At 46.9% G+C, this 24,050-nt stretch overlaps 1 protein-coding gene across 1 annotated transcript in view; it reads right to left on the bottom strand.

Annotated features, from left to right (window-relative positions):
• TAOK1 (TAO kinase 1) overlaps positions 1-24,050 on the bottom strand; it is a 59,985-nt gene that overhangs the window by 6,387 nt on the left and 29,548 nt on the right. The window contains exons 7-18 of the mRNA XM_056864964.1: positions 23,555-23,646; positions 21,090-21,183; positions 20,643-20,724; positions 16,228-16,395; positions 14,039-14,242; positions 12,060-12,194; positions 9,766-10,002; positions 9,352-9,480; positions 7,237-7,440; positions 5,331-5,570; positions 2,548-2,760; positions 1,514-1,696 (exon numbers count right to left, since the gene is read on the bottom strand). Of these exons, the coding sequence (XP_056720942.1) occupies positions 1,514-1,696; positions 2,548-2,760; positions 5,331-5,570; positions 7,237-7,440; positions 9,352-9,480; positions 9,766-10,002; positions 12,060-12,194; positions 14,039-14,242; positions 16,228-16,395; positions 20,643-20,724; positions 21,090-21,183; positions 23,555-23,646 (1,981 nt within the window). The remainder of the gene's footprint in view (positions 1-1,513; positions 1,697-2,547; positions 2,761-5,330; positions 5,571-7,236; positions 7,441-9,351; positions 9,481-9,765; positions 10,003-12,059; positions 12,195-14,038; positions 14,243-16,227; positions 16,396-20,642; positions 20,725-21,089; positions 21,184-23,554; positions 23,647-24,050) is intronic.

Raw genomic sequence — 24,050 nt, 5'->3', positions numbered from 1 at the left:
AAAAGTCTAGTTTTCGGGTCAGTCCAGATATTGGATGTCCGGATAAGGGATACTCAACTTGTACCGACAACTGGTGGACGAGATCCACCGGCTCTTGCTACCCACCTCCACTTCCTTTACAATGGGAAGGGGGAGCAATGGGTTCACTAGCTCCACCTGCCAGCAAGGCTCAGAGATTCTGCATTTGACACAAAACAGAAGCAAAGGGGTGTGTATGTAGTATTCCAACTGTTCAGCGTCCTCCTGGCTACCCTTCTGTTGATGTCTGGGCAGTGAGCTTTGCAATGCTGCGGCCATTGGGGATGGGAGGAGAGAAAAGAAACTTGCCTGGGGTGCTAGAGAAATTAACAGCGGATACCCAGCAAATGAGAATGGCGGTGAGTGTGTGTGTGTACATGCCATGGTTGGCGACATCAGAATTAACACAAAACAATCAGCATCAAAGAATAGTCTGTGAAAATAAAAAGGGATTGTGTACATTCCCTCAATTTGTGTACAGTTCATACAGCTTGCAGAATTGAGCATTTTCATGTCTGAGGGCAGAATTATAATGTTTTTGGCACCCAAGTATCTATATCCCAAGTCCTGCTCACATCTTACAATGAAAGCATGTACAATTCCTGTATAGCATACACCTGATTCTTCTTTGTGATTGAGTAATTCTCATGTTACAGTCAATGCATGAGACAGAACAGAGGGGGGGAAATGACCCAACCTCAAAACAAAATTGGGTACCCAGAAGGTTGAGTGAAATAAAATCAAATTAAACAATGAAATACATTCATTATAAAGCACACATGCATAAATATATATTAAAAACAAGGGCACCTTTAGCCCTTATGGCAGCAAATACAGAGCTGATAATCTAAAACCACATGTACTTTGTAATAAATATATTTCATTGCTTAATTTGATTTTGCTTCACCCAACCTTTTGGGTACCCAATTTTGTTTGAGGTTGGGTCATTTCCCCCCACCCTCTGTTCTATCTCATGCTTTGACTGTAACATGAGAATTACTCGATTACAAAGAAGAATGCATGGGTCAATGCATGTGATATGAACCCCCATGTTTGTCCACATACTGCTCTCTAGTTTCATTCGTAAAGTGAATGCGCATCGGCTCTTTCTCACGAACCCCTACTATCAGTGGGGGGTTAAGCTGCATGAATGGTTCTTCAAGGGCTACTACTGTATTACGCAAGTGCCGCCTTGATTTTATGGTTGTTTATATAGTTATGACTGTTGCATTTTAATGTTGAAGTTTCATGGTTTTAGATGTTGTTACCCGCCCTGAGCCCGGTTCGACTAGGAATGAGAGCAGGCTATAAAAGTAAAAAATAAATAAAAGGTGTATGCACATACAGGTGGGATGTACGTGCATTCACTGTGACATGTGAACAGGTCTCCTGTCTTCAGCCAAGATTCCCACTGCCTGACTCCCCCAAATACAAAAAACCAGAGCAGCAAACCCAGCAGCAGGAGCGGCACTACCGGTTTCATTGGCCATCCTACCTTCTGTTCCAGGAGAGCCCGGCGCAGGGACACCCGCTGCTCCAGTTCACGCAGCTCCCGGTCATGCTGGGCCTCTGCCTGCATCTTGATTTTACTCTGGTAAGCGTTCAACAGCTCCAGTTCCTGCTGCAGCTGCATCTTAAGAACCTGGCACTCTGCTTCCTGCGCCTCGTCCAGTCGCAGCTGCAAAAAAAGATAGAAGGTGCTGCGGAGGTGGCTGCTCATGGCCCCTTCGAGGGGGGGGCAAGAAGAGAAAGAAAGCAGCTGCCGTTGGTTGGCATGCACACCGCAGAGGTCTGAGGCAGGATGTTTTAGCAACAGGAGAAGCCTGGAAAGCTGTCTGCTTGAAGCTAACTCATGAGTTCCCCCAAGCCTTCCAAAGGCTGTGCAGACCCAATCCTTAGACAATCCCCTCCATTTCTGAGTCTGTACTATGTACATGAGCCACAGTCTCTCTTGAAGAAGAGAGAAGAGAGAAGAAGAGAGAAGGAAGAAGAGAGAAGAAGAGAGAACTGTGACTAGCCCAAGGTCACCCAGCAGGCTTCACATGTAGGAGTGGGGAAACCAACCCAGTTCACCACATTAGAGTCCACCACCCTGAAGACTTGTCAGAAATGACGGTTCTTCCAGATGTGGCAATTCAGTCTTGCCCAAAGTGGGAGCAACTGTGCCTCAATAGATCATTCCCCACATTTCAAAACGAAGAAGAGGAAGAGTTGGCTTTTATATGCCGACTTTCTCTACCACTTAAGGAAGAATCAAACCGGCTTACAATCACCTTCCCTTCCCCTCCCCACAACAGACACCGTGTGACATAGGTGGGACAAAGAGCTCTAAGAGAGCTGTGACTAGCCCAGGGTCACCCAGCTGGTTTCATGTGGAGGAGTGGGGAAACCAACCCAGTTCACCAGATTAGAGTCCACCGCTCATCTGGAGGAGTGGGGAATCAAACCTGGTTCTCCAGAGTCCACCGCTTTTAACCACTACAACACACACACATACATTCCAACCAGCAGCTTTGACAGGGAACTCACTGCTTGCGTGGAGAGCATCTCGTTGATGCTGTGGTCATACTGCTCAGCTAGGATGGCCAGCTTCCGGGTCTGCTCCTCTTTGAGCCGTTTCAGGACTGCCTTGTGCTCACTCTTTGGCGTGGTCTCCAGCAGGTGGTTCCGCAATGCTTTATACTGCCGAGTCTGGATCTTGCAAGTATCCTGGAACTGCTTCTTTATCTGAATCTCTTTAGACTAGGATCACAGAGGAGGCAAACAAGACACGTCAGAAGGGAATGTGTATTTATTAATTTATAGTCTGCTTTTCTCATGGAGACTTGAGGCGGGTTACAGACCGTCAATCAACACAATCAATGGGATGAGACATCTGATATGCAATGGAATAGGGCGAGAATTACAGCAGCGCTGAGAAAAGGCTTGGGTTCACACCCACCTGTTTGCCTTCTGGTCATAATTTCTTTGACTTGGAAGCTCTCTCCTCTCTACCTGCCTCGCAGACTTAGATGTGTGAGGTCTGGATGCAGCTAGTCAAGGGAATGGGTCATGGCCTGTCAACATACTCTAATAAAGGGATTTTTATGCATTCTCTGTTTCCTCGCATCTAATTTATGGTTTCTTCCGGTGGGGGGGTCAGTTCTGCACATGTTTTGCTCCCTCTGATGATCAGTTTGACATGACACAGCTTTAAATGAAGTGTTTCTCCCTGCAGTTTAAATCAGCAGCTTTTTATGCTTGATAAAAATTGTTGTATCGAATTGACCACTAGAGGGAGCAAAACGCATGCAGAACTGAACCCCCCTCCCACACACACACAGAGAGCGAAGAAACAGGAAGGTAGGTGCGAGGAAACTGAGAATGCGTAAAAGCCCAAGGTTGCCTAGGTTCCAGCACAGGAACCACTTCTCCAACTCAGATATTAAGTGGCTGGAAGAAAAAATATCCACCACTGTGATGCCTCAAAATGCATCTTCTAGCTTCCAAGTGCACTGATGATGGCCTGGCCACTGATCTGGCAAAGTGGGGCCCACATGTTAAGTGTCCAGTCTAAGGTAGAGCACACCCTTATCACAATCCCAGCCAAGGGAAAGCATGAAGAGCCAGTCACCCTTGAGCGTCGGGCTCTATTTGCAACTTCCAAGGCCAGAAGCTTTAACTGCAAGGAACAAGCCTCCCAGCCAGACATCTGAGAAGACCATCCTGGCCCACCCGCTGCGCAGGAGTTCATCTGCATGACAATTAAGGCTATCAAAATCATGACAGAACGATCCTTATTCTCTCTGAAGGCCAACATGAGGCAGCACAAGCCTACAAAGTGATTGACAGAAGCAAGACCTCAACTCTGTTCTTGGTCCTACTGGCGGGTGTGAAAACACTTGTTCTTCCCCAACAGGACTGGGCAGCCATTCTTAAGGCAGTAACTGCTGCCAGACACAACAGAGGTACTTTCCGCAACAGTGATAGACTTTGCTGGTCTGTGGCTAACTTGTTTTGGCCCACCGCTTCTCTACATAGTTGCCAACTATTTATCAAGGGTTGTTTTGCTGACTCCAGCCCTCTCTCCTCCCCCCCACCCCGGACTTTTCTGCTCTCAAATTCAACTCTAATAGCAAGAACTAATTTCATGTCCTTGCAAGAGAATCTTTTTCCCAAGGTAGCAGAAAAAAAACTTGTTGGTGGCCTGCAAAAAGGGCAAGATCTTGCCCATGCTCAGGCCACCAATTGGCTACTGCACTGGCTACTGCAGTCTCTCCTGCTGGAATGCAGCACTGGAAGCAACGTTCTGCTTCTCAAGAACCTCGGCGTTTGTTATGCTTACAATGTGATCGAAGCACCTAAACAGAGATGGGGGGGGGGGGGGGGACAAAGAAATAGGGGAGGATCCACTGAAACCAATGCCCTGTAACTGCATGCCAATTTTTCATTGGTCACTGGAAGTAATCAAACAAACCGCGTCAACCCACAGCAGCTGTGCATTGCTACCCACAGAATTAAGAAGCGCTGTCTATCCTTCCCCAGAGCCTGGGCACAATTTTTCCTACCTACATGGAAGCAAATTTTTAGCATGCTTGAAAGCAAGAGAAGATTGTCTGGTATGTCAAAGGGCCAGGAGGGTGCTCAGTAGCCAGGCCCTGTCCTGTGACTCAGAATGCTTCGAAAAAGAACTTTAAAAAATCAGCCTCATATGTGAAATTGCAACCCATATATGTCCTGCAAGTTCAGCTTGTCTTTGTGCAGAACAAAGTGTAGAATTCTGGCGCAGAACTTCCGCACAGGACACAGAAAGCCCTGTATACAAAATCAGGAGGAAGAGGAAGAAGAAGAGTTGGTTTGTATATGCCGACTTTCTCTACCACTTAAGGAAGAATCAAACCGGCTTACAATCACGTTCTCTTTCCCTCCCCACAACAGACACCCTGTGGGGTAGGTGGGGCTGAGAGAGCTCTGACTAGCCCAAGGTCACCCAGCTGGCTTCATGTGGAGGAGTGGGGAAACAAATCCAGTTCTCCAGATTAGCCTCCGCCACTCATGTGGAAAAGTGGGGATTCAAACCCAGGAGGAGTGGGGAATCCAACCAGTTCTCCAGATCAGAGTTCACCTCTCCAAACCACCGCTCTTAACCACAACACCATGCTGGCTCTCTACATGGGCCCTGCAGTCTCGCTCAACGTTCCTGGCAGCCAAACGTAAAGCACAAGCAGCTCACATTACCCCCACTGGCTGCTGCCCCTTCTGGTAATTGCTCCTACCACTTAAGTGAACCACCAAGCAGAGGGGACTTCCCACTAATGGGACCCCCGAAGTACCTTGAGGCTCTTGGGCTGCTGCCGGACCTCCATGACGTGCTTGCGCCTCAACTCTCGCTCCCGCCGCTTGTTGTACTCCAGCTGGTTGGTGAGCTCCGTCTGGTGCTGCAGGCGGATCAGTTCGCAGCGCATCTTCTGGATGGTGTTGAGGTGCCGGAACTCCAGCTCTTGCATGGACTCGTGTTGGCGTAGCAACATGGCATGCTCCAGGTCCTTCTGGGTCTGCCTCTTGTTTAGTTCCTGGTTCACAAATAAGTGGTTGTTAGTCCCTCATTTAAATGCCCGGGGGGGGGGGGCTGCACTCCAGGCCACGACAAGAGACTGTCTGTGGGACTGAACCAGAGGCCAATTTTGCCCCACTTCCTGTTCCCAAAAGTCACCAGCCAGATGTCTCAGAGAAACTCCCGAGAAGGGCAGGAAGGAGACCCACCTTTCCCTGCTTGTCCCCAGGACCTGCCGCATAACATTCAAGTTCCATTTCACCATCAGGACTGTCAGCAGACAAGTCAGTCACAAATTTGTTTAGTGTTTTATTTTTAAGCTGACTAATATAGTGGCCATTCTCAGTGTGACATTGTTCAGGGCCGAACTGGCCATGTGAACAATATCATTAAAGTAAGTAAATATAGTGGCCATCACTACATTTTGGGGGAAGTGAATTCTTTCTTGTTACAAACTGCACTTAGGTTGTTCGGCCAATCTACCTTCATTGAGTGATCCAAGTTCTAACTTTAGGAGATGAAAAAGCATTTCTCCATCAGCTCTCCGCATCACTCATACTTTGATAAACCTCCTTTGTGCTTCATCTCTCTCCCCCACAAACAATCTTTTTTTTCTTGAACTAAGCAGCTCCAAATACTTGTCCTTGCTTGTAAAAACAAAAGAAAACAATGTTGTAAACCACTCTGGGGTCCCCACACTGAAGACAAAAAGGAGAAGGAGAAGAAGAGTTGGTTTTTATATGCCGACTTTCTCTGCCACTTAAGGCAGAATCAAACTAGCTTACAATCCCTTTCCCTTCCCCTCCCCACAACAGACACCCTGTGAGGTAGGTGGGACTGAGAGAGCTCTAAGAAAGCTGTGACTAGCCCAAGGTCACCCAGCTGGCTTCATGTGTAGGAGTGGGGAATCGAACCCAGTTCGCCCGATCAGAGTCCACTGCTCCAAACCACTGCTCTTAACCACTACACCACGCTAGGTAATTATAGGGTAATAAGTATCTAAATAAATAAAAAGGAGGGTGTCCATGCTTTGTGCATTTACCAGCACGATTTCTACCTCTAAGGGATTCCAGTAGTTTGACAAAGAACCTGACCCCAGTCAGGTTCTTTATTATGCCACTAAGTCAAAAGTGTGAAAGGGCAAACCCAGAAAGCATTACTTCCTGCTAAGGCTACAGAAAAGACCCCAGGGACTACAGCAGGTGTGTGTTTTTCCCCTCTTTTAGTGCTAGTTCTCAAAATATGTCCCTGTTCTGTTCTGCATGCTGTGTTGTGTACAAAATTGAGTCGGTCACAATCTCAGCCTAACCTACCTCACAGGGCTGTTAAGAGGATAAAATGTGAGGAGAGGAGAATTATGTAAGCTGCTTTGATTCCCTAATGGGGAGAAGGGCAGGAAATAAAGGAAGTAAATAAATTATAGGCAATCCAATACAAGCATGCCTAACTTGCAAGCTGATAGAAATATATATAAGAGAGCTGCCATTAGCCTAGGACAAGAAGCAAGTCCTGCTTCCAGATATTCCTTCCCACCGGGCAAAAGAGATGGCAGGCATAGAATTCAACCCACAGGTGCAATACAGCACTAAGTAAGCCTAGAGGCAGAGGGGCAGAGTGTGGCTTTCGCTGGGTGCTGGGCTCCAGGACCGAGCAGCCTGGAGTCTCTCTACTTTCGCCATACACACCTCCCGGACAAGATCCTGCTCCAAGTTATGACGCCCAAGCAGCATTCTCCTCTTGAAGCGGCGGCACTCCAGCTCCAAGTACTGCCTCTGCCGCCGGAGCAGGTTTGCCTCCTCCTCTGCCTGGAAGTGCTGGATGTTCTCCTTCTGCTTGGACAGCCACTCCTGCTTCTCCTTCTTGGGAGTGCTCTGGTTCTCGTTCAACTCCTAGAACACCAGAGAGTGATTTTTGGCATGGTGAGCCTATTGGGTTTCTCTTGCACAGAGGGATTTTGGGCAAGGCGAGCTTATCGGGTTTCTCTCGCACAGAGGGATTTTGGGCATGGTGAGCCTATCAGGTTTCTCTCGCACAGAGGGATTTTTAGCATGGCAAGCCTATAGGGTTTCTCTCGCAGAGGGATTCTTAGCAAGGTGAGCCTATTGGGTTTCTCTCGCAGAGAGGGATTTTGGGCATGGTGAGCCTATCAGGTTTCTCTCGCACAGAGGGGTTTTTAGCATGGCAAGCCTATCGGGTTTCTCTCGCAGAGGGATTCTTAGCATGGTGAGCCTATTAGGTTTCTCTCGCGCAGAGGGATTTTTAGCATAGTGAGCCTATCGGGTTTCTCACACACAGAGGGATTTTTAGCATGGTGAGCCTATCAGGTTTCTCTCGCACAGAGGGGTTTTTAGCATGGCGATCCTATTGGGTTTCTCACGCACGGAGGGATTTTTAGCGTGACGATCCCATTGGGTTTCTCTCGCACAGAGGGATTTTTGGTATGGCGAGCCTTTTGGGTATCTCACGCACAGAGGGATGCTTAGCATGGTGAGCCTATAGGGTTTCTCATGCACAGAGGGGTTTTGGGCATGGTGAGCCTTTCGGGTTTCTCACGCACAGAGGGATTTTAGCATGGTGAGCCTATCGGGTTTCTCTCGCACAGAGGGTTTTAATTAGAATTAATTAATTAGGGAATCATCCCTCACTGATGTCCCTCCATCCTATGCTGGTGTGCTTGTTGTTGCTGCTCATTTAATATTTGTGTTGAAACGGGTTTTAAATATTGCTTTGATTTATTTTATTTTCATTGTTTTAAGACATTTTCTCTTAACAGGCTTTTAATTAGGGAATAATCCCTCACTGGCGTCCCTCCACCCTATGCTGATGAGTTTGTTGTTGCTGCTGTTTTAATTTTTGTGCTGAAACGGGTTTTACATAGCAGTTTTGTTTTTTTTTCTTGTAATTGTTTTATCAGACCATAATGGTTTTATTTTACTGTGAACTGCCTTGGCCTAAAGGCAGAAAGGCAGTATGGACTGTTTCACAATAAAGAAATAAGCTCCCCGCTACACACCAGCAGACTGGTTTCACTTGCAAAAAATCCAAAGGTTTCACTCGTCTGCATTCCTTGGTACTGCCAGGAACTTACCAGACACGCACAAGAATATACATGCCTGAACCAATCACAAGTCCGTACATGCAACGAGAGTGATGCCTTCAGTTGGTTAGGATGCGTTGCTGTTTGCATGCACACACCCAAGAGAAGTGCTTCCATAGAACCACAGGAGTCCTGGCTTGAGAAGTTTTTTCCCTATTTCAAGTGCAAGGCTTACAAGATACAGATTTCTGGGACTAGTGCTTTGCTTGGCCATGCACATTATAATATGGAGCTGTTTCCTCCTCCTTGCGTTTTACAGGTAGGATTGCCAACCTCCAGGTGCTGGCGGGAGATCTCCTGGGATTACAACTGATCTCCGGACTGCAGAGATTGATTCCCCTGGAGAAAATGGCTGCTTTGGAAGGTGGACTCTATAGCACTCTACCCCCCTGAAGTCCCTCCCATCCCCTAACCCTGCCCTCCTCAGGCCCCACCCCCAAAATCTCCAGGTAACTAGGAGCTGGCAACCCTATTTACAGGGCAACCCAAGGGTCTAATCCATAAGGATAACAAAGGGTCTCTTTGCAAATGTGATCCTTGTTGCAAAGACCCTGCTAAGCAAAGCTGCTCTCACAACTAATAAAAATGTTTTAGGGCCAGCTTTCGCATGACAGCTGCAATATTTATTAGGCTGTCAAACAGAACAGTTAGTGGACCAATATTCCACTGTGCTCATGCTCAAGGGCCCTTGCGCTAAAGTTACCTCTTTGAGCTGTTCCTTGCGAAGTTTGTACTCTCTTTTCTGGGACTCCAAGAAGCTGTTTAGTTCTTTCTTCTGCTGGGCTTGAATGTGTTGCTGGAACTTCTTCTCTTCGTTGGCCATTACTTTTGCCTGCACCAAAAGCCCAGCAGAAAAAGGCATTCTCAAGGACATACAACTACAAGTAAAGACATCTCTCACCAGAGACATATGAAATAAAGCTGCCAGCACAGGGCACGGTGATGCAGGATTCCTTCCTAGCTCATTTCCGCCCTCAATGCTAGCAGGGAGCACATTCAGCTCTTGCTAAGAGTCGCATCAGGGGCCAAGGAACTAGCCTGGCTTCAGAAAAGGAGGGCAGCAAGCTCAAAGCAGAGCAACCCCCACAGAGCAAACTGGGAAGAAATCAATCCTTACCTCCTTCTCCATGGCTGCCTGGTGCTTCTTGATGAGTTTCTCCATTTCTGCTGCAAAGTTGTTGCGTTGCGTCTCGAGGTCTTTGTCCAGCCTAAGGCGATGCTCATCCATTTCAGCCTTCAGTTTGTTCTCCAGGGCCATCAGCTGCTTCTGGTGCTGCCTCCGCATCCGCTTGTAACCAGACATCTGCTCACGGAGCTCTGAATCTTGTTCATGTTCCTGCATTTGCCTAGTTACCTAAGGGAAGACAGGGTAAGACACAGGCCACATTTACTCTTAACATGCATATGTGTGCACAGTAGCTGTTGCTGCAAATCTTAGGGGGAACTAACAACTAGTAAATTTACTCTCTCCTTTGGCCACCATGCACAAAGCAACCCTATTACTCTTACTAAGAGCAACCCTGAATCGTAGAATAGTGTACATGGAAGACAGAAAGTACCACGCAGCTGTCTTTACCGGGTCAGATATCTGCAGAGGAAGGTTTACCTTCGACAAGAAGATGGTGGGTGACCTATGACAGCTGAGACAAATTTGGACGAAGGCAGGGGTTATCTCTATTACACTTCAAAAGGCCCATTTAATCCTTAAAGATGTCTTGTGTTTCAATGTCAACTGAGTTCAGACTAATAAAACCTGGCCTCTTAAATGCCACCCTTAATACTTCCCAATTTCAGCACCAGAGGCTCCTAGATGACAAATCCTGTTGCATTAAAAGGGACCAGTGAACAGTCTGGGAGCATCCGGTGCTGCAACACTGTTAACACACAGTGAACAAGGATATGTGTGGATATGAACGAGGGCTGAATCACAGACCTCACAGAAGCAACTCTGATCTCTCCAAGGAAAAGTGGGTTAAAGAACAAGCAAACATTTGTGCTTGATTCTTACAGGACAATGATTTGCACATTACCTTTAATACTTTGCAGGACAATGACTCAGCTCAAACCCAACCCCCTTCTGACTATATATTACTCTTCCTACACACTTGACACTGAGAGACACTGTCCTTCAGTGTTACTCCTCTGAAGATGCCTGCCACAGCTGCTGGCGAAACGTCAGGAAAGAAAATACCAAGACCATGGTTACACAGCCTGGATAACCTACAAGAACCAATGAACTCTGACTGTGAAAGCCTTCGACAATATTTGTGCTAGTGTTCAGAACGTGAGAACTAAGAACAGCCCTGCCACATCAGACCACGGTCCGTCCAGTCCAGGATCCTGTCTCACACAGGGGCCAACCGGTTACTCTGGAAGGCCAACAAACAGGACACAGAGGCCAAGGCCTTCCTCTGATGTTGTCTAGCAGCACTGGTATTCAGAGGTCTACTGCCTCTGAAAGTGGGAGTCACCATGGCTAGTAGCCACTGAACCTCTATGAATCTGTCTAATCCTCTTTTAAAGCCCTCTGTCTGGAAAGCCCCAGGCTAGCCTGACCTCATCAGACCTCACAAGCTAAGCAAGGTCAGCCCTGGGTTAGTATTTGGATGGGTGACCTTGAAGGAATACCAGGGTCAGGACATGGAGGCAGGCAATGGCAAACTACCTCTGAACACATCTTGCCTTGAAAACCCTACAGGGTGGCCATAAGGCGGCTGTGGCTTGAAGGCACAAAAAAATGTGGCCATCATTACATCAGCGAATTCCATATTTAAATCACTAGTTGAGCCAAGCAGTATTTTCTTTTGTCCGTCCTGAATCTACTGCCCTTCAGATTCACTGGATGGCCCCCGAGTTTGAGTATTCTGGAAGAGGTAGAAAAAGCTCTCTCTATCCACTTTCTCTAGCTTGTTCATGATTTTAGAAAGCTCTATCATATCCTCCCTCAGTCATCTCTTTTCCAAATGGAAAAGTCCCAGACTCTTCAGGCTTTCCTCATAGGAAAGTGCTCCAGTCCCTTCATCATCTTGGATGAAAAATTCAACACTGGCTCAGTTTCATCTGGTGAGAAATACTGAGACCGACTGGGGTCAGTTTTCACAGGACTTGTCTTGTATTTTCGGAGCAGAGGGAGCAAACCGGTCAAACTTGCACAGAGCTTTTGCAAACATTCATTTGACTGTCTCTAGCCAAGTGCCTAAACCAGGGGTGTTGAACTCATTCGTTACGAGGGCCGGACATGACATAAATGTCACTTTGTCGGGCCAGGCCATGCCTCGCCAGCCCAGATCGGAGGGGGTGGCTGGCTCGCGGGCAGGATAGGAGCTCTCAAGGGGCTGGATCTGGCCCATGGGCCTTATGTTTGACACTCCTGGCCTAAGCCATTCCCACAGAAGGAATACGTCAACCTACCAGTGATGCTGTGCGTATAGTAGCAAAGTGCTCTCGGTTGCGGTAATGGGACCTGTGACGGGACACTTGGGGTGGAGAATGCGGTTCTGACGTTCTCAGCCTCGGGTCTGAATCCTCTCGGTAGTTTTCTTCATCCTTGGGAGAAGCAACAGTATTAACAGAAACTCGTATATGCACCTTGACTGTTTTGGTATCACAGACCTTAAAAAGCCAACTGCTGCCAGCTGACTGGATTTATAAAACTGTAAAGGGGGAAGGAAAACCCCATCAGCTGTGGAATTTGGCATTTCACTGAAAGACGCACAGCTACGAGAGCATGACTGCACAAAGGAGACGCATCAAGTGCAGAAAGAGGCTTCCAAACTTTTAACGGGTGACTGCCACAGAGCCCACTAAATCCCCATAAATGCCAGCATGCTCTTGGCCCTTCTTCTGAGTAGCCAGGTTAACTTCACCAAGCCCCACAAATGTAATGGGCCGTATAATACCCATTGCCCCTCAATGTGATCATCACAGAGGTCACTGAACATATATTTTAGCAACGAAACAACACTATTAAGGTAGAGCCAGGCTTTCAAGGAAAAATTAAAACATAAAGTTACAGCAGCTTTAGCGACGATATTAGCTGCTTGGAAAGGATCCATAGAAACCGGTATCAAGAGGAAGGAACCATTGCTGACCCTTGATCATTCCCAGCAAGCAGCTCAACAATGAGGAGAAGAGAGGTGGATCCTCTGGATGGCAGATTTTGGACAAGAGCAGTAGAGCAGGATCTGGCCAAGCTGACCCATGGGGGGGGGGCATAGCTGATTGGGAAAGTTCTCCTGCCCCCCAAATGAAATGAATGGGAGGTGTGCAACGGCACAGTCATTTTCGCAGAAGAATTTGCTCAGCAGCCTGGGCTCTCCTCTCTGAGATGTTCTTCCATTAGCTGTGATCATCTTTCCAACCTTCAATGAGCTTTTGACCCATGAAAATGCGCACACCCAGATAGCCCCACCTGCCGATTCTTCTCCTGCTCTGCAGGCTAGCATCTAAAATGTTATGTCCCTGTTCTACAGGAGCTGAGCCACGCCATTTGGGCAAAGCCTGATCAATCTACTAAGACGCTTTCTCCAGAACTGAACAATTTCTTTATCTGCAGGCAAAGAGATCACTGTTTTTCCTCCTCCTTTTTGGTGGAGGATGAGTCCCTTCTGTATTTACCTCCCTAAGTATAAGAACATAAGAAAAGCCATGCTGCCCATCAAGTCCAGCAGTGTGTTCACACAGTGGCCAACCAGGTGCCTCTAGGAAGCCCACAAACTGGACGACTGCAGCATTATCCTGCCTGTGTTCCACAGCACCTAATATATTAGGCATGCTCCTGTGATCCTGGAGAGAATAGGTATGCATCATGACTAGTACTCATTTTTATTAGTAGCTATGAATACCCCTCTCCTCCATGAACATGTCCACTCCCCTCTTAAAGCCCTCCAAGTTGGCAGCCATCACCACATCCTGGGACAGGGAGTTCCACAATTTAACTATGCCTTGTGTGAAGAAATACTTCCTTCTATCAGTTTTGAATCTCTCACCCTCCAGCTTCAGCAGATGACCTCGCCACTCTCTCCATACCATGCATAATTTTATAGACCTCTATCATGTCTCCCCTCAGCCGCCTTCTTTCCAAGCTAAACAGCCCTAAGCGTTTTAACCGCTCTCCACAGGGCAGTTGCTCTAATCCCCTGATCAATTTGGTTGCTCCTTTCTGCATATCCTTTTTTAGGTGTGGTGACCAGAACTGTATCCAGGTATCTGTGCTTCTTTCCCCCCACATCCCCGAGTTTGCATAGCCCACAAAATCTGAATCACAGCAGAATCTCTCTTCAGTGCCGCCTACGATTTTTTTGTGCCACAATTTCAAGCACGCATCAGTCTCTCACAACAGAAATCAAAAACCCCTCCCCAGAGCTCGCCCGGGCACCTGTCTGACTTACTGGCTTCAAGTGGATGACCGAGCTGTTTGACATCACGGTGTGGTCCCCTTCCATCATATCCAGCTCGCTCTTGTCGTCGGAGGCATCTGGAAGACTATTCACACTACTGCTTTGGCTACTGGCACTAATGGACATGCTAGGGATGGACTGGTTGCTGCCAACGCTGTTTACTGTTCCCGTCCGGCCCGCACTGTGGTCTTGATCCTAAAGAGAGAGAAGGGTGATTTGCTGGATTGGCAGAATGACCCACTGCATTCATGACACTGCATTCATGACACTGCATTCATGACATGAAGGGCCTTTCAGAGCTAGTTTGCCATTTGCTTAATCTCTCTTCAGCTAAACAGGAACTACAAGTAGCCTAACGAAGGCTGTTTTTTAAAAAAAATCTCACAGATATTTGTTGGCTTTATAAACCAACATTACACATGAAGCTGCTTCGTGCTGACCGTTTATCTGGTTGATACTGGTATGCACACCTTGCATGGAAGGCTAAACACAGCCCAGAAAAGAACAAGCAGAAAGTATTCCACAGCAGTGGGCTCTTTAATGTTATAAATTTTATAGAATATATTGGGCACAGAGTCAAATTGGAATACATCCCCACGTACGTAACTGGGTTGTTGTTATTCTGCTATAATACTGTTATACATGTTGTATTATGTACTGGTATGCATTATAAATGATGTTATTAGACCACTGATGAAGGCCAGGGGGCCCAAACGCGTCTGGATTGTGGCTTTAGTTTATCAACCTGAATTAGTTGCCATTTGTGCTTTCTTTTAACATAATTTGTAATGTTTTAAATATAAATATCAGCGCATTAAAATAAATACATTTCTGTACATAATTGAGTCTTTTTCTACCCAACCTTTGGGTACCCAGATTTGGTTTTAGGTTGGGTTTTTCCTTCTCCCCTTTTGTTTTTTGTCAGCAACTTTGAACTGAATCAGATGGTTGGTCCATCAAGGTCAGTATTCAGACTAGCATCAGCTCTCCAGGGTCTCAAGTGAAGGTCATTTACATCATCCACCACCTGATTCTTTTAGCTGGAGATGCTGGTGATTGATCCTGCGACCTTCTGCGTGCCAAGCAGATGTTCTACCACTGAGCCACAGGCCCTCCACCTACCAGGGAAGGTGTTAGCGGGTAAATATATTAACCCAGGCCAAATTCAGATAGCTGATTCAGGCTCAAGCGCACCTGCCACCCTTGTAAATATCACTCAATTCTTATTCATCACCAGGGCTACTGTATACTAAAGCAAGTAATGACTACACCCACATTCCACAGATAGTTGGACAGTTAGAGAACAATTCTTCTAGCAGCAGATCGTTTTAATACAACTCCTTGCTCCAGGAAAGATCCCAGCTAACTTAATACAAGACTGATGAAGTGTCTGGGACTGGGCCCAGTGGTCAAGCATCTGCTTTGCAAGCAGAAGGTCCCAGGTGCAATCCCCAGCATCTCTGTTACAAAGGATTGGGTAGTGGGTGATGTGGAAGACCTCCACCTGAGACCCTAGAGAGCCACTGCCCGTCAGAGCAGACAATACTGATTTTGGTAGACCTGACTCAGTATAAGCCAGTTTCACGTGTCTCTTCAAATGTGGCAGCCCAAACGGAAGGGTTGCATTTCGCTGCAGAACCCTCACAGTGGTAGAACACGGCACTTCCAAGCAAGCCAGAATCATGGTTGCCAGGTGAATGGCTGACATACAATACAGCAGCGGTTACCAAACGTTTTGAGTCATGGAGCACTTTTCAGGAGAGAAATTAGTCACGGAGCACTAATTTTCACCTAGCACCTATATACGAAACCATATGACAGTAGTATTTTTCTTTCCAATCTCTTCACGGAGCACTAGATGTTTCGCGGAACACCAAGTGCTCCATGAAGCACAGTTTGGGAACCGCTACAATACAACAAGGGAAGGCAGTGCTTTAGAGCAGTGGAAACCCACCCCTGCTTCCAACAGGATAGTGCAAGTAATTGTCCAAACTCAGATGGCAATTTTCCTTCCCTACTGAAACACAGGCTAAACAGAAATGTGGCTCGCTGGCACTGCGGCTTCGCATCGTGGTAAACAGGCCCCATCCAAGTCAGCCACATCTTGTGGTGACTGCTGGAATTTTGCTGATAATTCAGCCTCCTCTTCTCCTTCCCTTCCTAGCTTCCTCTGCTTTTACCTCCTCCTCTTCCTGGGCTTCAACTGTGGGACCGTTGTGCGCCTCTTGAAAGAGCAGTTTTTTCATTTTCCGATACTGCAGATTGTCCAGTTCTCTGACTGCATCTTTTGTTCTCTGGATCAGGTCTATTAACACTGTCTCAGGGCGCTCCCGGAGGACAAACACATGCTGCAGCAGAATACATGAGCAAAGTGGTTGGCACTCCACAGTCCCAGGCAGTGCACACCCTCCCTTCCACCAAAGCAAGTCATGACTTCGGGCACAGAGTTAGCACCCTCTGGGAGATGCTAAGGCAGGGGATGGGGAATGTCAGGCCCAGGGGCCATTTAAGGCCCTCAAAATCATTTGGTCTGGCCCTTCATGGGTCCTGGCAGAGCTCTAGCTCAGAAGGATCTAAGACTGGCGATCTGCCCCCTCCCGCGGACAGGAATAGCCTCTATTCAAGGCGAATGTGAGTTTGTTTTGCCAAGAAAAAGAACCTTTTTCCCCCTTGCAGAAGAGTCATTAGCTATGGAGCTGCTAGGACCACCCAAGAAACTGTGTTAACCCTTTCCCACCCGGGCCATGGAGAAACGTATTCCCTCTGTACTACAAGAGGGCTGGGGGGCGGAAGTGGCGACAATGGAGGAGTTAAAGGGGGCAGGGCCAGAATGCGCGGGGCGGGAGTTCTTAGCCAGTGTGTCTTCATTTCATCCCTGCAGGCGGAGGTAGCAGGAGCCGGCTGTAGAATCCGGCCCCAACCATGCAGAGCAGGACCAACTCCAGCGTGTGGCTTGACGGCTATGCCCAGCTGGTGCAACAGACCATCCTGTGCCACCAGGTGGGCGAGTGCGCCACTGGTTGGATGCCTGCCTGCTTGCCCACACCGAGGGGATCATCTGGGGCAGCTGCCTGCTTGGGGTTTGGCCGGCTAATTTTTATGTTGATAATTTTGTATGGCCCACGAATGATGTTATAAAGATCCAAATGGCCCTTGGCGGAAAAAAGGTCCCCCCTCCCCCGTACTAGGGGAAGGGGAAACAGCTCTATGATCTTTTGGAAAAGTCTTTATCAAGTTCAAGAATAGATGGAGAGGAGAATACAGAAGAGTCTGTAGCAAGGAAGTAAGTAGGGATAGAGATATAAGTAGAAGAAATAGAAATTAGGAAGGAAGAAATCTAATGGTTCCTCTCAAAACTGCAGCAGCAGCTCTGCTGCAAAGTTGCTCTCCCCAGCAAGGCAGGAGGGAAACTGGAAGCTGAGGTCATTCCCACTATAAGGAGACAGGAAGTGAAATATCAGATCCTGCCTCCCTTAGCAATGGATGGGAATAACCCAATGCTTCAAGATGCCTTTCTCTCAGAGCGAGAATGTTTGGCTGGGAATAGCCCACAGAAGGACCCATGCCAAAAACTGGATGGCACCTCTTTGTTCACAGGCACTGATTTGTAAAAAAAAGTACTTGGCACTGAGTACTTGAGACCAGCATGGTGCAGTGGTTAAGAGTGGCAGACTCTCTCAGCCCACACAGAGGCAGGCAATGGCAAACCACCCCGATTGTCTCTTGTCTTGCAAACCCGATGGGGTCACCATAAGTCAGCTGTGACTTGACGGCACTTTCCACCACCACCGCACTTGGCGTCTGGCAGATCCTTTAACCTCCAAGATCAACTCAGCTTACTTCCAGCGGAGACAAAATCCACCAGCCAAAGTAAATCATGGTACCCATGATGGCTGAACACACACCATCACCCAGCTTGTGCTTACATCTATCAACGCTAACGGTCCTCAAGAAAGAGGAGAAATCTGAGCCCATTGCATGATTTAACTATATAGATACCAACCACCTCATAAGAGAGAGCCAAGCTGGTGTGGATGCTCAGAAAAAGGAGGAATGTGCAGTAAAATAAGTTAACGAGGGACAATGGGAAATAAATAAACCTCACAGGAAATGTTTCAGAACATAGGCTCAATAATGTCACCTGATAGGTGGCAGTTATCAATACCTGAAGCCCTCATCTGCCTCTGCAGCAGCTTCCATTCAGAACAGTTTAATCCTGAGCATTAAGAGGCATGTTACAATACATGTAGCTAACACACACCAGGGTGCGCGACCTCAAGCTCTTTGCTATATGCTGAGCATATAGCAAGATTGTACTAAATACATGTATATCTTCACTGTGAGAACAGGAATCGTATAAAGTAGGAACACTTTTACTATTTATCAGTATTTGCTGATTCCCGTCAGACCTATGAAAATTTCTATCTATAGGACACAAGGAAAATGGAAAGGAGAATCAGTGTGAACAAGCTGTAAGCAACCCATGTCAAGGAATAAACACACCAGGAATGGAATAACATTTTCAGCAGGAGGGTGCATTTCCGTTGCGGGAATGCAAGATTTGAAGAACACCTAGAGCCGTGTTGGAGAACCTATGGCAGGCGTGCTGCTGCCGGCACGCCGAGCCCTCTCTGTGGGCACATGCGGACCCGTTGGGTCTGCCTAGGGCTGTGCCGTGTTGCCTTGGTAAGGGTGCTGAGGGCGGTGCTCCTTCTCCCCATGCTCCCCAAGCCTGCGCTGGCGCCCTCCCTCTCCTTGCACCCGGGGCAAGCCCCTCCCTCTCTCTCAGCTGAGCTGCGGCCGCAGCTCAGCTGTTTGTCAGGCGCCCCGCCCCCTTCAGTTTTGACGGGGGAGGCTGTGGCCCAGTACCTTGCCACACACCCCTCTCAGCTGAGCTGTGGGACAGCTCAGCTGTTTTTCAGGGCCCCACCCGTCTTCAGTTTGTCTAGGGCCCCACCCGTCTAAAAAAGCATTTAGAAAATTCTACAACATTTGCAGACAATCCTACAAGCCATCAGGAAATCTACAAGCAATTTTCTAGCATTGTAGCAGCTGCAAAGGTGAATTTTAGTAACAGATCTTTACAGTTCCGTAAGATGGAGACAACCCTGTGTTTTCTTACTTCTCCAGATAAAGCCAAATTTGAAGAACTTGATCTTTCCTGCCTACACTGGTTAGATTTAAAAAATCTGGAAATGGAGCTAATAGAATTTCAAGAAGTCTCTATCTGGAAAAATAAATTCTATGACCTGCGTGAAACACTTGAGAAGATAGAAGGGATAACAAAGGACAGCACAGTTAGTTCTGAAAATGAAATCCTTGAAGTGTGGAATTCTCTGCCAAATAATTTTAAGTCAATGAAAGTACTTGGGATTGCTTTCCTTACTTTGTTTGGATCATCTTATGCTTGTGAGCAGCTGTTTTCAGCTTTGAATTATATCAAATCTGACACCAGAAACAGGCTAACAGATGACCTCAGTGCTGCATGTGTTGCTCTCAAACTTACAAAGTATGAGCCAAGGGTAGACAAATTATCAGCATGCACACAACAGTAAAAATCACATTAATTGTTCAAAAAATTTGACGATGTCCTTAAAGATGTCACAAAAATGGTGAATTACATCATGGCTCGTGCTCTGAATTGTCGACAGTTTCAAGCACTTCTTGAGGAGGTTCAGGCACAGTTTAATTGTTTACTTATGTACAATAATGTCCAGTGGCTGAGCAGAGGTCGAGTCCTGGAGAGATGCATGCCAAATGCAAACTTTTACCTTTCAATAAAAAGGTTTGTATCATTGAAAGCTCTGTTATTGTGTTTTTCTTTTAACGCAAAATATGTGAATGTATGAGTTGTTTTTTCTAAACTAAAACCTCAGTATTCAGGTTAAATTGCCGTATTGGCACTTGGCGATAAATAAGTGGGTTTTGGGTTGCAGTATGGGAACTCGGTCTCTAAAAGGTTCGCCATCACTGACCTAGAGTGAGAAACTGGCATCGAATATAAACACCCACTAGGGTAGGCAAGTTATATACTGGCAAAGAATAAAGTGATAGATAGATATTTTCTTAACTAGAGGGTGAAAGAGCTTGCCCCCGGCAAAGGCTAGGCACCAAGAGACGATTATTGGAATTCAATGGCAAACACTAGGACAGAGGATATAAGAATGAAGGGCCCAGCATGTTGATACCCAGTTGTGGTTGGTGGTATAGTGGTTAATGTCAGGCTAGGATTGGGGTGGGGGAATGACCCAGATTCAAATCCTCACTCGATCATGAAACTCGGTGAGTGACTTTGGCCCAGTCACTCATACTCTCGGTCTAAACTACCTCAACAAGGATGATGTGGGGGGAAGTACCAGGTAGCCTGCCCTGAGCACCTTGGAGGAAGTGAGGGATAGAAGAACGCTGCTAGGAAGAGGGGGGAGGAGGAAGATACAGCTTATTTACAAGGCTGAAGGTACACAGGTCTGGAATCCCTTCACAACAAAAGGGGCAGGCAAGGAAGGTTTGAATGCTGGGATTTTACAGGTATCTAAACCATCACTTGGAAGTTTAGTGATAATGGTGGAGGGGGAATCAGAAAAATAAAACTCACCTTCAAGAGTTCCTCTGACGTAGGTCTGTCCTGGGGAATTTTCTGGAGGCAAGAATCTACAAAGTTTCGAAAATAATCAGACCTAAAGGTGGAGAAGACAGGACATTAAATTACCTAGGCCCCTTGTCAGAAATGCAATGGATGCTTTTTTTTCAGAGTTACATGGAGAATCGTGAGAAAACGTAGCAGAGGTGGGACCAGGGCACCAACACCCACTGCGGGCACTAGGCCCTTGGCACGTTAACTTGACAGGATAGCACTGCATGTTCTCTCTCTCTCTGAGACACACACAAGAAAATTTCAAAAAGGCACTACAGCACCCACTTCAAAATCTTTTCAGCGTGCCCTTTTCTTAATCCGAACCTGACATGTCCAGACCCTGACTGACAAAACCTGGAATTTTCAACCAATGTGTTATGACGTTTCTCGTCCCAGTTGTTCACTCACCATTCATTGGACTGGAGTGTAGGGGATTCATTCTGCGCTATGTGATATAAGGCACTCATTGCATTCATGTTAAACAAAGGAGGCTTCCTTTCCGCTGTGTAGAAAAAGAAATTATTGGCTTAATGTAGGGAAACCACCCCATAATTTCCCAGGCAGCTCATCCCTGCTCTTTTATAGAGCCCCTCAAACAGGGCTGACCAGCATCCATATGACCAGAACAGATAAAAAACGCAGAGATCTGAATATCTGGCTACCAACACCCAGAAGGTGTTTGGTATGCTGAAGGTTCTAAGTTTAATCCCCTGCATCTCTAGTATATATTTAAAAAAAACCACTGGATGGCATGTGATTTGAAAGACCTCTACCTGAGACTGGAGAGCTGCTGCCAGGCTGAGTAGACAATACTAACCCTGATGGGCCAATGATCTCATTTAGTATAAAGCAGCTTCATCTGACTGCTGAGCCTCCCAAGCAGAGTCCACCAATGCTCCCTTGCAGCTTCCCCTAACCTAAATGCAGCCTTTGCTTTTAAACCCCCACCCCAAAGAAACCTGCTTATGCAAGTACCTGCCAGCTACATTGTGTGTGTAAAGTGCCATCAAGTTACAGCCAACCTACAGCAACCCAGTAGGGTTTTCAAGGCAAAAGATGTTCACAGGTGGCTTGCCATTGCCTTCCTCTGCACAGCAACCCTGGAATTCCTCGTTGGTCTCCCATCCAAGTATAAGTAGGGCCGACCCTGCTTAGCTTTTGAGATCTGATGAGATTAGGCCAGCCTGGGCCATCCAGGTCAGGGCACCAGCTACATTACACAATGATTTATGGAGTTTGACCATTTCGGGTGCTTAGAGGGGGCCCTTACTAGCCACAGGGCATATTTAGTTCAGCCTCCTGTATCTAACACTCTGCTGCCATGGAAAGGTCACAAGTAGGGTATGATGGGAGTACAGGTATTCCATCTTCTATGCCCCCCGCACCTAGAATTCAGAAGTAGCCCATCTCAGTCCAGTGACAGTCTCTAGGTACCATGGCTAAATGCCATTAATTAGAGCCACACGTACTGACTGACCACAAATATTTTGACTGCATCTCTACCCAAGGGATTGGGGTGCCAACTGAGCTGCAGCTGGCTGGTCAAGAACCAGTCTCCTCGCTCCCTTCCCCTTTGTTCGTTGGCAGACTTTGACATCTTCAAAGGCAGGCGCTGCAGATTTGGGACACCTGGGCTTGCACCTGGTCTAATCCAAACCCCCCTCTCAATGTTGTCTAAACTAGTGGCCATCACTACCGCTTGTGGCAACAGACTCCACAATTTAATTCTTTCCTCTGTCCAGAATCTACCACTGAATTGCCTCAATTCATGATTTCAGACTCTGATATTTTGAGGGAGAAAAATTGCTCTCCCACGATCCCTCTACATCATTAATAAATATTACAAACCTCTAACAGATCCACCCCACCCTAGTAGTATTCTCCCTCCCCCAAAAAACTTAAAATGTTTGTTGATTTCCTTGCCGCACCTCATCATCCTTGATTACTTTGGTTGTTGTTTTTTCTGTATCCTTTCAACCCCACAGAGTCCTTCTTGAAATGGGGGCAATGAGAATTGCACACAGAAAATCCCACTGGCATGCTCAAGGGTGCTCTGACTAGTTACAATGAACCAAGCCTTTTCTTTCAGATGAAGGGCTGCGAAATCAACAACATTCAATCCTGCTCTGGTTAATCAGGATTATAAGTCACTACTGTATGATACAGAAGAGTCTCAACTTTTCCATTAAATTTGACTTGGTGAGATGTGGGAGGAAAGAGGAAAACACGCTATGTTCCCCAAGGTAGAGCAAATCCCAGAGGTTAAGGCATGAAGGATTACTGCATGGTAAACCATTACGAGCCCTGACCTGGATGGCCTAGGCTAGCCTGATCTCATCAGATTTCAGAAGCTAAGCAGGATCGGCCCTGGTTAGTAACTATTGGGAGACGTCCAAGGAATACCAGGGTTGCTATGCAGAGGCAGGCAACGGCAAACCACCTCTGTAAGTCTCTTCCCTTGGAAACCCTACGGGGTCGTCATACGTCGGCTGCGACTTGATGGCACTTTACACACACAAACCATTATGAGACACTTGTATCACTTGCTAAAAAGCAGAACACCCTAGGACAGACAAGAGAATGAAGGTAGGTACAGCAAAGAGTGTATGCAGGATTTATGAGGATTTAAGTAGCCAATTTCAAGTAGCGAGGTAATACTGAATATTCTTTCCTGTGTGCTGAACAAAAGCAATGCACCAGAACAAGAAGGAGATTCCAAAGTGTTTGGAAGCATGCAATGAACATGCAACCTAAAGAAAAGTACAACCACTTTGTCTCTCAAAATACACTTCTGACTGTGATATGGAACAAACACCTGTCAAGGAACCTGCTGGGGGGGTCACAGCTCCAACAGGGTGTGGGACGCAGCTTACCTAATTCAATACACGTTATTCCAAGAGACCATACGTCCACTTTACCATCATACTGCCCTTCATCCATGGCTAAAATCACTTCTGGGGCCATCCTGGAACACAGAAGATAAAATGTTTCATTAAGTTACTCATCATAACCCTTGCATCATTTTAGTGCCATTCATGACTGCCTAAAGAGTAGCTTCAGCTACCAGAGTGAGGAAAAAACTAATTTAGCATCTACGCCTAGGTGTGATATCGTAAAAATGCCACGTGGTAGAGCCCCGTGGCGCAGAGTGGCAAGCTGCAGTACTGCAGTCAAAGCTCTGCTCGCAACCTGAGTTTGATCTTGATAGAAGTCAGTTTCAAGTAGCTGGCTCAAGGTTGACTCTGCCTTCCATCCTTCCGAGGTCGGTAAAATGAATTCACAGTTGCTGGGGGTAAAGTGTAGATGACTGGGGAAGGCAATGCCAAATCACCCCGTAAACAAAGTCCACCTAGTAAACGTCAGGATGTG

The sequence above is a fragment of the Euleptes europaea genome, chromosome 19 (genome assembly GCF_029931775.1).
Source record: "Euleptes europaea isolate rEulEur1 chromosome 19, rEulEur1.hap1, whole genome shotgun sequence".
Lineage (NCBI taxonomy): Eukaryota > Metazoa > Chordata > Lepidosauria > Squamata > Sphaerodactylidae > Euleptes > Euleptes europaea.
Note: the sequence above shows the minus strand (reverse complement) of the source record. Positions and strands in the feature narration are given on the sequence as shown.